Genomic DNA, 16,268 nt, shown 5'->3' with positions numbered 1-16,268 from the left:
AAGGAACATGGTCCACGGAGATTCAGACCCGATCATCGAATTTTCGGGAACTACAGGCAATCTGGGAAGCCCTACAGAGAAGCTGGGCGGTCTTAAAAGACAAACATGTAAAAATTTTGTCTGACAACATCACGGCAGTCTCTTTCATCAGACATCAGGGCGGATCAGGACATCCACTTCTCCAGTCCCTGGCCAACGGGATATTCTTAGATATAGAGAAGATAGTGAGCTCCATTTCAGCAGTTCACCTTCGGGGAACTGACAATCAGGAGGCAGATTACCTCAGAAGGCTTCAGAATGGGAACTGAAGGAAGAGGTGTTCCAGCAATTAACCTGCAGATGTGGTCAGCCGCACCTAGACCTTTTTGCATCCAGAACAAATGCAAAGACTACATCTTTCTTCTCTCTCGACCCAAGAGATCATCCTCTGGCAGTGGACGCACTCTCACAATATTGGGGAGAGGGCCTAACATATGCCTTCCCACCTGCTCTTCTAATTCTGAGAATGCTGCGAAAAATTCAGGAAGATCGGGCGACTGTCCCTTTCTGTCCAAGAAGAAGTTGGTTCTCCCTTCTACGTCATCTAGCGTTGGAAGACCCAATCATTTTTTTCCTTTTCAGGAAGATCTTCTGACGCAAGGTCCACTGTTTCATCAGAATCTTCAACAGCTCCAGTTCTCAGCTTGGCTTCTGAAGGGGAGATCCTGAAGAACAAGGGCTTATCCGCCAGAGTGATTCAGACTATGCATGCTAGTAGAAAACCTGTAACCCAGGCCATATGACAAAAGGTCCTCCAGACTTTTTTATATTTCCACAGGATGGTAGACACTTCTCAGCCAGACATCCCTGCGATCCTTGATTTCTTGCAGGCAGGATTGACGCAGGTCTTAGACCAAGTACCTTGAAGGTGCAGATTGCGGCACTAGGTGCTTTCTTCGATACATCATTGTCCTCGCATCCCTGGATAATCAGGCTTGTCAAGACAATCCAGAGACTTAGGCCTACACAGAATTTCTTCCCCTCTGTGGGATCTGAATCTTGCCCTGAGAGTCCTTTGCAAACCTGCCTTCGGCCCAGTTAATAATTTGGGAATAAAGAACTTGACTCTGAAAACAGTCTTCTTGGTGGCAATCACCACAGCTAAACGGTTGGATGAAATCCAGGCTCTATCTGTCGTCAAGCCTTGTATGCAGATTCGGGATGATTGCATCATTCTGAAACTGGATCCAAGTTTCTCTCCGAAGGTGGTGTCGTCGATGACCTTAAACCAAGAAGTGGTTCTTCCATCATTCTGCGAAAACCCTAGGAATTGGAGGGAGGAAGAGTTCCACCATCTCGATGTCCGCAGAGCAGTGTTGGCCTATTTGGAGGCCACTCGGAACTGGAGATTAGACTCTAACCTTTTTATACAGCTTGGGGGAAAAAATAGAGGCAGGAAGGCTTCAAGACCATCCTTAGCTAGATGGGTCACATCCATGATTAATCTAGCATAATTTCAGGGGGAGGCTGTCCTTCTGAAAGATATCAATGCCCATTCCACCAGAGCAATTTCCACCTCATGGGCAACTAGAGCAGGGGCTACCATTGAACAAATATGTACCGCAGTCACATGGTCAGGACATACTACTTTCTGCAAACACTACAAGCTAGATGCTCTCTCACAGCAGAGATATGCTTTTGGAAGGAAGGTACTTCAGGCAGTTATCCTACCCTAAGCTATGAGTTCTTGGGTATACTCCTATACTGGAAAACCGGAATTAGTCTTACCGGTAATGATGTTTCCAGGAGTCCACATGACAGCACCCTTATTTCCCTCCCTATATTGCTACTGTATGTGACTCTAACAGATGTCTAAGGAGTCTAAAATAAAATTTTGTTGTACCCAGCCAATGTGGTTCTAGGAAAATTACTGAGGAGGTTGGGGGTGGGAGGGCTTTTAACCTCTTGTGCTTCCTGTCCCTACACAGGATATGGGATTACTCCTCCTACGGTGCTGTCATGTGGACTCCTGGAAACATCATTACCGGTAAGACTAATTCCGGTTTTCTGTTTTTGGAATGAGAGGACATCGCATGTGTTGGTGCAGACTATAGATGGGACTTATTGACTTGTAAAAATTTACACCAAAATCAATGGGAAACAGTGGATATTACCTGCAGGAAGAAAGAAAAGCGGAAGAAAGAAACTCAAATTTTCTAGGTTATATATTTTTAATACCTCCTTATGTGAAGATTTCATTGTATTAGGACATCTTTTAGTTCAGTTTTTATTCCTACACAACTTAAAGGAATTATATCAGCTGGTTTTGATATGTAATCTAAGAGCAACATGATGTAGGGGCCGAGGCCCTGATTCCAGTGATATGTCACTTGCCGGTCTGCTTGCTGTTGTTTTGATACAATCTGTATTTTCTCTGCTGCAGATCTAGCAGAGCTCAGAATGCAGAGTCCTGTATAACCTCACCCACACCACTGATTGACTGACTGCTTCCTTGTTATACACACTGTGATTAGAAAGCTGCCAATCAGTGGTGAGGGCGAAGGTACACAGAGCATGTCCTGCTAATAAAACACTGATTTTATTGTAACAGCAACATACAGCCTAGTAAGTGACACATCACTGGAATCAGGGTCTGACTCCCTATACTATGCTTCTCTTGGATTACATAACAAAAAACTGCTGACGGGTTCTCTTTATTAATGAGGCTTAGGTTACCTCTCTAAATCACTTTCCTACTGTATATAATGCAGGCATATAGGGTTATAAAAATCAAAGGGCTATTAAAGTAAAGTTCTATCTAAACAAAACTTATGAAAGTGCAATGTAGTAAGATGTTTATTATTCATACACGAGTGTTTCAGAAGATATTCAAAGATTTAGTTGAAATAAAACACCGTAGATAATGAGGGGATGTCTCAAACTTTTGACCTTTTATGATCTGCCTCTCCACAGTCTGAAATTATGTTGATACATGGAGATTTCTGGTTTGATGTGCTCACTTTCCCCCTTACCATGCCCAAAGAGAAACTACACAAAACTCATTAAAATTACCAAGTTGACCTTCTAATACGAGATGGGACAGGTCCTACGGTGCAAGGAACTCTTCGTAACCATTCTCCACTTTGGCCAAGACAGGAGGATTCCCATCTTTTCCCTCAAATTTGTATGTATAAAAATGGGCCTTCTCTACTAGAAAACCCCCCTAGGTTTAGTACTTGGTGTTCCTCTGTCTCTATTTCCATTACTCCTGAGACTTGCTTTAAAGTCTGGTGTCGAAAGAAAAAGAAGCCAAGCTGAAGTGGATGCGTGGTATAATCTTGTCTCTACTTTATTCTTGTTCTGTAAATGAAGTTGTGGTAAAACTAAAATCCTTTGTGACATGGAATCCCTGTAATATAATAATTTTTCACTATTCTTAGTGCATTAAAATGCACGGTCACGAAGAGCCTATGTAATCCCTCCCAGCTTATGACGTTGACTTCACAAATATTAGCATTCATGCGTTGTGTAAATATTCTTCAATTGTCATCAGTTGTCATTGTTTTGCAGCTCCGTGTGTCTTTTTCTGCAAATGGTTTGTACGTGATACTTTTCAAGACAATTGCAGAATTCCTACAGGGAACCGGAAATTGTAGTGATTTCTGATGGTAAAGCAAATTCCCTCTATAGCCACCCCTCCCCTGACCACCACATTGATCACAAAATATGCACCCTCTGCCCATCGAGGCACAACAGGGGGACAAAGCTACAGAGTATGTGTCCAAATTTGAAGATTGAAACAAGCTCGGGCAGTGAAGTAGTTTCCAAACATCTGTCTGTGATGAAACAGGCCAACATCTGAATTGCTGCATGTCGATACCCTGGGATCTAAAGCAAAGTCATATGTTTGTGTTTTGACTTTTTTTTTTCCTTAATAGTCAGAACGTGGACTGAAACCCCTAAGGCCATGTTCACACGTTAACGAAAGGTTCCTCTATGGATTTGGTTACATATCTACATGTGTTACTTGCGTATTTCAACCTACTCCATTACAAAGCATTGAATAGGGTGAAATCCGCACAAGATTGAGCATACTGCAGATTTGAAGTCCACAACATGTTTTCATTTTCATGTGGATTTTTATTTTCTGCAACATGTAAATGCGATTTTGGAAACCCAGTTTATTTTGTATTATAAATTGATGTGGATTTGCCACATAGAATCCACATGGCAGATCCACAGCAAATCCAGAACAAGTGAATTTGATTTAACACTTCCTTTTATTGCATTTTGCTGTAGAAGAAGATTAGTATTTCTGTTACTTATAAAAGCGAGAAAATCTTGTCTTAATGCATTGTATAGTTTTCTTTTGAATTGATTTTCTACATTTTGAATTGCATAAACACAAGATTATTTCTTGTTATTGGTCAGACGTTTTAAGATTGAGAAAAAATGTGGTTTTCCCAAAGTTTGCTGCTTCAGCGTTTTTACTGTATTTTTCAGAATAGAAGACTTACCAGACCATAAGACTCACCTAGGTTTTAGAGGAGGAAAATAGATAAAAAAATTGAAGCAAAAAATGTGGTCATGATGCATTGGGGAGGGGGGGGGGGGTCTGCTGCTGACAATGTTATAAGGATAATATCCCCCAATTCTGTACTAATATCCCCCATCCTGGTATATATGGCCCCCCTTCCTGTTATACATGGCCTCCATCCTCATCCTGGTATGCATGGCATCCCCCATCCTGGTATGCATGGGCACCCCTCATCCCCCATCCTGGTATGCATGGGCACCCCTCATCCCCATCCTGGTATGCATGGGCCCCCCTCATCCCCATCCTGGTATGCATGGGCCCCCCGCATCCCCCATCCTGGTATGCATGGGCCCCCCGCATCCCCCATCCTGGTATGCATGGGCCCCCCGCATCCCCCATCCTGGTATGCATGGGCCCCCCGCATCCCCCATCCTGGTATGCATGGGCCCCCCGCATCCCCCATCCTGGTATGCATGGGCCCCCCGCATCCCCCATCCTGGTATGCATGGGCCCCCCGCATCCCCCATCCTGGTATGCATGGGCCCCCCGCATCCCCCATCCTGGTATGCATGGGCCCCCCGCATCCCCCATCCTGGTATGCATGGGCACCCCGCATCCCCCATCCTGTTATGCATGGGCACCCCACATCCCCATTACACTGCACATAAACAATTCTACTCACCATCCTTCCCTCTGCTTCAGCGCTGTGTCCTGTTGTGCTGCCAGCAGCTGATCTCACCGTGTGAGCAGCACATGACATCACTGCCATGCGTCCTCACACGGTTTTGGTCAGCTGCCGGAATAGTCACTGCTCTCTTCGTCCAGACACTTGGTTTGGGGAGTAGTGACTATTCGTTCTCCTTAATAGCGCGCACAGTGTTTCTATCGTTACCAAAGTACAATTATCAGCATTTCATAAGTTTTGTAACCGTTTCTTGACAAATCAAGTTTATGCAAAGATTCGATATTTACAGCTTTGAACCTAATTTTTCAAGACTTCTACAAGTCCCTTTGGCATGCTTGATATCAGCTTCTGGGCCAGTTCCTGACCGAGATGGATATGGCCCAGAAGCTGATATCCAGCATGCCAGTGTGAATTGCACAAGTCTTGAAAAATAAGGGTCAACACTATAAATATTGAGTCTTTGCATACACTAGATTTATTTGTCAGAAAAAAGTTTAAAACTTAAAGAAGTTGTCCGGTACTTTTTTTTTAAATTGCCCAATGTATTCAGCATGTGTGCATAAGTATATTTGTAAATACCTTCCATTGCAGATAATGCATCAGGCATCTCGTGACCCCGCGCTGACGTCACGACAAGTGAGGCGTGACTAAGTGCTGGGGTCCCTGCGGTGGCTGCTGGGTTGTGGGCGGGGTTATTCCCCGCGTCACACCCGCTTCCACCACGCGCTTTCCCACTGAATGGGGGGAGGCAGAGCCCGCGGTGGATGCCGGGTGTGACGCAGGGGAATAACCGCGCCCACAACCGGTGGAACGTGGTACTTCAGTAACCATAATAATAATTTTTATTTCTATAGTGCCAACATAAAACTGTGGGTATTGGGAATTAATCAAATTGTCCTGGGTAGTGCATTCCGCAGAAGTGGGCATAGAAACTTCTGACTAAAAAAAATCTCAACACTAAAGCAGCAAATTTTTTAAAAACCAAAATTTGTCAGTCTCAAAAATTTTGGCCACGACTGTACTTGCTGAGATCATCACATTAAGTAATGTTTTCTGTGGTGTCAGTGACCTCAAACTTAGATTGTTGCCTACAAATGTTTAGTGGTGATAGACATGAGACTCCTAATAACATGATTCTATCTGGAAATAGAGAAGTCCACAGATGTACTTCTTAATTAATCAATTAATAATGGTAATCTATGGAAATACTTTTATACCCAAAAAAACAGGTATTCTAAGAGTGATAATTTTTTTTGGCTAACCAGAAAAACTTTATTTGCAAGCTTTTAGAGCACAAAAGCTCCTTCAGGCAGGTTTACAAATGAATCACTAGTTAAGAACATAACATTTAAGAGATGTTACAACAGGATATTTGTGTATGGGGTGATGCCTCCTAAAGATAAGCCAAGGTTATAAAATTTAAAGTTTTTGTTGCAAATAGAGAGGTGGTGAGAGTGAAGGTTTAGGAGTTTGGTGATCTGGAGTCAGTCTAGTGGAGGTGTGGAGTGTGTCCCATGAAGTGAGTCATAAATCCAGGCGTTAGATTGTCAGTCTTGAGTATTCTTATCAGCTTGAATTTCCAGATTTCTCTCTCTCTCTGTGCTTAAAATAACTTTAGTGTTAAGACTTTCAAATCTGTCATACTGTATAGCAGTCCAGAGAAATATATTCCCACGGCTTGTCCAGCTCATTCTTTATAGTATGCCCTTGTAGATTCATCCTCTTTTGTAGAGCTCTGAAAGCTTGCAAATATATTTTTTCTGGTTAGCCATTGATGGTATCACTCTTAGAATACTTTTGTCTTTTTACATAGCCAAAAATATCTAACTTGGAATCACAATATACCGTAATAATTTTGTATTGTACATCATAATTGTAATAAAAAAAACTTGTGTGAAAGTTTATCTCTAATGATGTCATGGTCTGGTTCTCCAACCAAACTGTTTAATGTGACAAGGTACCTGATGAATCTGGAATTCTGTCCAACAAAGATCCTATTAGTTGTAATTGGAAATTGAAAATCAGGTTTCCAGTATTGTATGGTCGTGCTCTTCTGGACGCAGCTCCTTTTTATATTATCTGTCTTGCATAGATACTGGTGAAGCCAAACATTTTTTGAGGGCATATTAAACATTCAATAATTGGTAAAACTGTGCCCTACAAGAAATCTGGTGTTTCTGAGCACTTAGAGGTTGTCCACTACTTTTATATTGATGACCTATCCTTTGCATAGGTCATTAATGTCTGATCGGCTGGGGTCCGACACCCGGCACCCTCGCCAATCAGCTGTTATTGGTGTCAGCGGCCACCGTCCAGAAGTACTCACTTGTACAGTACCCTGCAGAAGACGGCCAGCTCTACATCTGCCTGTTATTGATTTTAATAGGTGGATATGTAGTACCCAGCCTCAGCCACTAACAGAAGGCAGCCATTTCCGCAAGTGAGTACTTACGGCTGCCACTGGCACCTATACCAGCTAATCTGTGGGTGTGCCGGGTTTCAGACCCTGGCTGATCAGACATTGATGACCCATCCTAAGCATAGGTCATCAATGCTTAAGTAATGGACAACCTCTTTAATGTATTGCATGTTCATATTTGGTACCTCTGTCACTGCTTGTAGCGTTCTGACATTGAAATCTAAGTAAAGAGCTGTTCATATGAATGATAATATGCTTCCAATATCCTATTCTCCGCATCAGAGTCTGTGTAAGCAGTGCCAACAGGTTTGAGTATTCTGTAAACCCCTTTCTTCCTGAAAATCGGAGCCAGTCTGAGATCAGAGTTGGCTGTGTGGTATGACATGGGCGAAGATCGTTTTGACAGAACCAATCAAATTCACACTTGAGTTGTCATTCTTTTGATAATGTTAGAGGCTCATTTCACATTTTTTTAGACCAAAATCATTCGGTCGGAGAGCTTTAATCATTTTATGAATGAACGAGTAGATCCTTCTCTGTGTTGGGCATTTTTTTTGCCCTTCTCAAAGTCAAATGTATCTAAAGATTTCTGTTTGTGGCTTACCCTGTTGTTTCATTTTGTATATGTTTCATACTTTCCCTTCTGTATTCTTTTGGTGATTGTATTTTAGTTATCTGTCATATTGCCCTTCATCTATTCTCATGATGGCAGCCATTTTGATGACTAAATTGATTTGAAGTGAAACAATAGGTTGGGTTCCCATAGGTATAGGTCTACATTGAGGAAAAATGGCTGCCAGTACTGTGTTTAGATGATGAATGTACTTTTTCCTACTTCTACTATGGATTTGTTCTTCGATGACCCCAGGGAAGAAATTGTTCATTTAAACTTTTTTAGTTTCTTCCATTCTTCTCTCTTGCAGAGTTTTATCTTTCAATCTCCCAGGCAGGACAGGTAGACAAAGGTACTGCTGCCGAAATATACCTGACACTCTGAGAAAGGAAAAGCAAAATGATGTCAATGACATTATATTTAGGCCAGACATGCTAGTATGACCCTGAACTTCTAAAACTGCCAACCACCCAGCCGTTATTGCTGCTGATTTTTAACCTTTTTTTGAATTTTTTTTTTTTAGTTTTAAGAACTTGTTTATTTACATACTGCAAAAAATGAAATGCCTTTTTATTTTGTTCATTACTTATGTTTTGTGTATGCAGTCTAGAAGATGACTTGTCTAATGTCTTGCTACAATTTAGTTATTACATTTAACCAGTTTAGAACGGTGTCAGAATTAGAGAGTTATAACTTGTACCCTGTAATTAAGACTCTTTGTTATTGCACCTCTCCTCTGTTCATACACATGGGAAGTCATCCGGTCTCTTATTAAATTAAATTCAATGAATGGGAAGATATACTATAGAAGTGGTAAAAATTGAAGCGGCCACACCCAAGATTACCCAAAGGAATAGCTGATCTAGAAAAAAGGAAAAGCAAAACGATACCAATGGAAACCTTTTTTAAATGGTCTTCTTTCCTCTTCTTCTTTCAGTCCATTCCCATTGTGTTTAACCAGAATAAAAATAGTGATCAAACCCCTTCAATCTATTCTAAAATGAACCTTGTGTCCGCGTTTTCAGTAGATTTTATTTCTAAGATGTCAATATTAATATGATATACTACAGGCTCTTTCCATCAATAGAAAGAAAGAAATTCTTCACTATAAAATGGCCCTAAACTATTATAATGTGTAGATAGCTGAAAAAAAAAACAGATTCCAAGGATGTAATTCTAATTTCTTAGTTTGGTTTCACTCCACTTCAGTAAGCTTTTGATCAGACTATGTACTAATAAGACATCTAGGGGGCTTGCCATACTGTACACAGAATGATGCCCCCATAGATTCACCCAAAACGGCTCTGCCACACAGTATGATGCCTCTATGGCTTTCCCACACACAGTATGATGGCCCTCACAGACCCCCCCCCCCCCATACAGTATGATGGATCCACAGCTCCACCCCAACACGCAGCCCCCTCACACACACAGTATGAAGCACCACAGCTTCCCCCCACAAGTACTGACTGACATATATTGTCATCCTATACCCCTGATGCACTGCTTTGTTCTGTGCAGTGTGTGGACTGAGGCTCTGCGCAGTGGTCGCTATCTAATGACGCCGTTGTGCCTGCTGCACTGTGACTCAGATGCCAGGACTATTTGGTGGAAGAGGGAGTTGATTGCTCCCCTCTATACAATTGTATTCAACTAAATATGCATCTTGAGGATGCAAATAACATTGTAATCGAGATGCCGTGCGGGAGGGCCGCTGCATGGTATGATACACCACTGTTTCCAACCCTCTGGCTGTCCTGGTCCGCAGGCCGGGCAGGAAATGACAAAGGGTTAAATGTATCCTGCGGGCCCCAGTTTGCCCAGGTCTGCTCTTAAGCTATTTTCAATAGTGATGGCATTTGGCACATGGCAGTTTTGTCTTGAGATGAGTTTCACCTTATTAGAAGTAATTGTGCCCCTACTGTTTACAGAAGTAGGGCTGAGCCAAAGTTTCAGAGGCAATGCCACTTCCATCCAGACACTGCGTCTGAAAGAAAAAAGAAAAAAAGGTGATGAGACCACAATACCTTTTGTTTGTTTTTAAGTTAGATGCCTACAAATAACACACTTTTAGCATATCTTTGGTTGGAAAATACCATTAAGTATTTCATGCGAAGTGAATCAGCAAATCCATGATCACATCTATATTACAGTATATAATATGTCCTGTAAATAGTGTAAGCATTGCTGTGCATAAACTATGGCAAAAAACTCATTTCATTATCCAGAATATGACCACAAAACATTAACTGCTGGTTTCATTCTCATTGCTATCATTCAGTATGACAGTGAATATTTATATGTTCAATATCAGAAATGGTTTCACGTGATTAAAATCCGATTACTCATACAATGCCATTTGGGTAATATGAGTATACCAATTGATATGGTTTTCTGTGTGTATACTATATACTGTTGTGGGTGACAGGAGAACCCTAAATAGTTACTGTCATTTCAACAAACTTAGCAGAAATTAATAGAACAATTATAAGCAACTTTGAAATATATCTTATTGGAAAAATATGCTTCTCTGTCTACTTAGGAGCCAATCCTTAATCTCAATTTTTGGCTCTCATATCTCTGACAAACAGCTAAAATCCCTTTCTTCAAAACAAGATTGCCTTCGAGCTCATTGAGGGAAATAATTACAACTGTCTATTGAAGAACAGTGTAAGAGAGACACACAGGGTCACATCTAGTAAGTGCTTATCTCACCCAGGAGCTGGATTCACAACTACACTGCTCAGTACTGCTGTATGATGGTCTTCATCCTGATGCTTTAGCTGAACATGAGACCAGAGAACGGGAGTACCTCATGAGTCTGTATGCAGTGTATACCAGATATCATAGTAACTAGTCTCCAATCACTAGCCTAGAGACAACTGTTAGTTCGACCCTGCACAGGGTAAAAAATTCAGCATACAAGTCATGCAATAGCCTGAAATAATGTTCCTCATGTACATTCACCACAACATATTCTGAAAAGTCACCAGAAACAACAGGTATGCTTTAAGTGCAAGTTATTTTTCTTTAATCAAAAGCATTAATCAGACTCTTATCTGGAAATTGGTAGGGTTTTCACCCTTCTAGCATGATTGATTTTGGCTTATTTGTTGTTGGCTTTAAATGCATGTTTTCTATCTCAAAAGAAAAAATTCAAAATAGATCTGTTGCGTAGATTATACCATAATATATATATACTTTAGAGATCTTTGTGATTAGGATAATGGCACTTCTGTGCTGTATCCTTTCATTAAAAAAAAGTTATAAACCAAAATAAGGCAGCATTCAGTGGGATGTAATGTACCTGTGTTTTAACTACTTTTTCTAGATGTAACACCCGCACCATTTACAGCTCCACTAGTCCCTATGCTGCTGTAGGTCTGTTGGCTGGATCTACTCAATTATGGTATCTTCGTATGTACACTCCATACAAGCATTATGGTCAAATATTGAGTGAGGCACCCCAAAATGAGCTTTAGACCAATTAAATGTAACGTTGTACAACTTTTTCTTTCCTACATAACTTTTTATCAGCCTAATTAGATCTTCCTGCTGACCATAAATTATATTGCATTTTTACCATGAAGGGTTTCCTTTTAAGAATGGTGGCAAAATGCCGAATTGAATGAGGACTTAGATTTAGGATTTGGCCAAAAAGATGCAAAGTCACATCCGGCATTTGTTATGAGGATCAGTGCGGTTAGTGAGCTTCATGACAGGTCATTTATAGCTAAATCACGCCCTGATTTTCAGTTGAGGCTACTACAATAACTATAATGTATTAAAATGCATAAGAACTGATTGCATTCAGCAATCTAAAAATATAATGAGCTAAACATGATCTACTTTATTGAGTTTTTACTTTTGTAGTCTATTTATTTATTTTTATTTTTTTATTCTATTTTTTTACATTTTTGTGGATCTGGCATAAAAACTTGATGCAGTATGTTACCATTTCCCTACATTACTATTCTTCTTTCATAGCATAAAATAAAACAAATGTCTGTACCAGTCTCCTATCAGTTTGGCCTCATTTTTATATACTTGCCGACTTCATTTTGTTTTCTTTCTCAAATTTTCATTTTTGAGTCATTTAGCTAGCGTATCGTGCTTACTTATCTGAACCCACTCCCATCCCCATTTCATCTAGGCGTCATGAGCCCATTAGAAGTAGATGGTGTGTACTTATTGTCTATCTTGTTTTGTCAAACCCTTATTGACCTGTTCCTTAGTCTGACTTGTAAAACGGCAATTCCGAAAATGTTATTTTTTTATTTATAGCTAATTGATGAAGGATTATTTTCACTGATGTTTCACCAGAATAAAAAATATGTTCTATTAAATTCACTGGGGTTTTGTGTGTAATGAATAATCATGTATAAGTACCGTATATCATATAAGCATAACAACATTTTTCATTATTGGATACTCATCTGAATTGACAGAAATTTAAAGTTTTCAGAATGATTCCCCCCCCCAAGGATTTACCCAATTGCAGATATTTTTCATGTGCATTGCTCATTATTTCTTGCCTTCAGCTGGCTAAGCCTCCCCATACATATTAGACTAATGTCGTCTAAACCCAATATTATTGATGGATTCGGCCAACTGTCTAATGTGTATGGAAGCCCCGAACAACTGATTATTGGAGGTTATGAGGATCCGGCGTGTCTGATTTATCTCTGTGATAAGCCACTGCCAGACATGTCTTGCAGCAGTTATCATAAAGACAGAGGAACACTCAGAAGAATGAGCACTAGTGTATGGGAAAATCAACCGACTGATATCTTATATGCATGATGGGCTTTAGACATGCACATTAGATAGATGCCTGTGACAGCTATCTCCCCTCACTCCCCGGAAAAACAGAGGTATGTTCAGCTTTGCCAGTTGCTCTTGTGTACTCTGAGAAAGCCGCTGCCAGACTCCTTTGGCAGTTGCTTATCTCTGACCTGAACAAAATGATCAGCTGTTGGAATTTCAACCTAGCAGCCCTTCTCTTTTCCAACATAATTTGTTGAATAAAAATTTAATAAAATGATACCCTGCTATCTGATGTCTTATTCCAGAGTAATCTACATTTTTCTTAATATGTATATGAGCTGTTAAGATCTGTGGGTCGGACACATTTCTCTCTGAGAATCTGCCCCCAGAGCTTATTTTAATTGCCATTAACAGTGTGAGACATGTAATAACTGACAGTCTGCTCTCCTGAGCTACATGTCTTATACTGGTAACTCCCCATTCATTTAAAATCTCTGGAGGTAGATTGTCAGGGAGATCTGTGTCCGCCCATAGTCCTGAACAGCTCATTTACATGTAAGAAAAACCTGGATTTCTCTGGAATAAGACATCAGATCGCCGGTATCCAGGTATCATTTTATTCAACTCTCTGACTTGCATGCTTGTATAAACAGCTTAGCTGGGTTGATCCTACTGACAGATTCCCTTTAAATACTAGACTTTTTTTAGCTGTTTGAATGTTCCGCCATCTAAATTCTACAAATACAGCGCTATATACACTTAATCAATGACAAAAAAATTATATGTAAAGTGAATGATTATTGGTATGATTATGGGTATCTGTGGTCATCTCAACATAGATAAACCTTTGTAGGCCTTGTCTACTTGCCTTGACATAAAAATAACTACCAACTTTCTACCTTCTATGGGAAGGATTTATAGCGACTGTTATATTTATCTGGATTATTGTATTTTATTTATATTGTAGGCCCTTTCCTTGCAGAAACATTACAGGTAAACTGTACACTATAAGTGTTAACATATATTAAATGATAACCCTATGGAATGATTATGGCTTTAGCTCACTGTATGGTCCTGCTTCCTGCAGTGTACTGCTGTTGGTGCCAGATATCTATGTATTTCAGTGTATTTACTAAAAAGCCAAGAATTGTTACATTTATCAGTCGGAGTAGACGGGATTGTTGATATATTCACGTGTCATCACTATTTTTTTTATTTTCCTTAAGCTACGAAAAAAATGTGTGTAATATGAAGGAATAGAAGTTACAGACTTGTTTGCCTTCTTTACTTGTACTATAAAGTTCTTCATTGAGAAGATGAAATAATTAGATGGGAGCAGTTTGGGGCATAAGTTAGCATCCCCTAGTAGGAAGGTAAAATAATTGAGCACCTCATAAGCCTTCTCATAATCACGTTAATGTTCAGATTGACACTTCATTGAGTTTTGTCTTTGTGCCATGTCTAATCCTAAATTCATATTAATCCATTTCATGCTATCCAGGTGACTCCACGCAACAGGTCAGACTGAAATGAAGTAAAACAAAATATTTAATCTATTTTTTTCTTTCTTTTTTTTTTCCTTCTACTCTGCACATAGGCCGGATTAGCAGGCGCTCCGGCACGGGCGGTGTCTGCCGTAAAGAATATGAACCTTCCAGAGATCCCAAGAAACATTAATATTGGTGACATCAGTATAAAAGTACCAAACTTGCCTTCTTTTAAATAGCATTCCTTTGTCGTCTTCTTCTTTTTTTTCCCCCAAGCTGAGAAATGTTTACCAAACAGAAATCCATCTAAGTGAAGGAAATGCTGGGATTTTGTGCAAATTTCAGATGTGAATGTTGCCCTTTACTTAACATTGCTAAAAGAACGAGCTCCTAGCTGGCTGCAATGTGTGTCACAATGGCATAACACCTATTTAAGGCATGTACTGTGTCTTGGCTGCTGCCGTGTTCAGAGAAAGTGTTAACATAAAAAAATAAACCACAACAAAAAAAATGACTTTGTTAAACTTCCAGTGTTGCTATGTTTTGTATCCTCTTACAGTGCATAATTTCTATTATTCTATAATTAATCATATACAGATCATTCCTTTCTGTTCCTCTGTGTTGGATAGATTATTTATGACCATGTTTAGAATGAATGGACTCCTTACAAATCACAGGCATTTCAGAGTAGTGTTTCTGGTTCTTGTTCATTGTGTCGCTCGGGGGGGGATGTCTAATTCTAATGTTATCACTGCATTTTTTTTTTGTGTTTAGATTTTGGCTGAATAAAAATGAACTATTTTAACACTGTAATAAATTGCTGAAGTTTAATGTTATGGTCTCGTGTTAGATGTTCTGTAAAATAAATATTTTATGAATGATGGAGTACTCGTACTAAGCTGGTTAGATCTGCAAGTGCAATATAATATTCTGTTTAATTAGTGTTTTTATTTTTTTGATGCTTGCATTCTGTGTTTTATTTTTTTTTTTTATAGATGATGCTTTTCTTGTTTTTGAAAGGTTGTGTGTTTATAAATGGAAAAAACTAATGACACAAAAAAAAAAGACATCCGTGGGGCTAATGAAAAAAGAAAATAGTCATTTATTCTACACCCTCCACAACCGTCTGGAACAAGGGGCTCCAACCTGCAGCTTGCGGGCCCATGATGTGTTGCTCACGGCTATCTACCAACTTGGTTCATTAGTACAAGGTCTAGCAAATTGCTATGAAGAAAAGGTCTCCAAATGGTGACTTTTGTGCATTGCCCTGCACAGATGAGTACTTCTGGATGCGCATATACTGGTGGGGGTGATAAGGTAAGTTGGAGATAGGATGATACTATTGGTGTGTTGAAGATGGATGCAATAGTTTGGTACTAGTTCTTCATGCGAAAATACCAAATGGTGGTAAGGTGGCAACCCCTGGATATAAGTATACTGCCCAGAAGGGAGGGTCGCACTAAGTGCTTTCAATGGGGAAACTTTTGCTGTCGTCATGCCAGTAATCGGGGTTCTGGGTGACACCACATTGGGGAAAAGTGGGAGCGCTGGATGTGGCTCACGACTATCTCTCAGAGCTGAATATGGCTCTCAAGGTAAGAAAAGATGGGGACCACCAGTCTATATGCAGGCTAGATTGCTGTAGTTCAATTGACAGTGCAGGTGTCAGAATTATTAGATCAATTGCTTTCACACTCAAAATAAGAAACAGAGACCAAATGTTGGTAGGAAAGTGAGATGTATTTACATAAAGGAGAATCTGTCACCAGACTTTACTATAC

General features: G+C 40.0%; 1 protein-coding gene across 3 annotated transcripts in view; it reads left to right on the top strand.

Annotated features, from left to right (window-relative positions):
- AP3S1 (adaptor related protein complex 3 subunit sigma 1) overlaps positions 1–15,304 on the top strand; it is a 72,209-nt gene extending 56,905 nt beyond the window's left edge. Inside the window, exons 6-7 of one of the 3 annotated variants that reach the window (XM_073677066.1) lie at positions 13,968–13,993; positions 14,598–15,304. In XM_073677066.1, coding sequence (XP_073533167.1) covers positions 13,968–13,993; positions 14,598–14,607 — 36 coding nt within the window. In that variant the 3' untranslated portion in view covers positions 14,608–15,304. Of the gene's footprint in view, positions 1–8,543; positions 8,586–13,967; positions 13,994–14,597 lie in introns of all 3 variants that reach the window. The other 2 variants (XM_073677058.1, XM_073677051.1) reach the window with 2 other exon arrangements.
- The last annotated feature ends 964 nt before the right edge of the window (positions 15,305–16,268 follow it).

Source organism: Phyllobates terribilis, unplaced genomic scaffold (assembly GCF_046119375.1).
Source record: "Phyllobates terribilis strain yellow unplaced genomic scaffold, ASM4611937v1 Scaffold_1__5_contigs__length_1240528914, whole genome shotgun sequence".
Lineage (NCBI taxonomy): Eukaryota > Metazoa > Chordata > Amphibia > Anura > Dendrobatidae > Phyllobates > Phyllobates terribilis.
The sequence above is the reverse complement of the archived record's forward strand: the minus strand, read 5'-3'. Positions and strand labels throughout refer to the sequence as shown.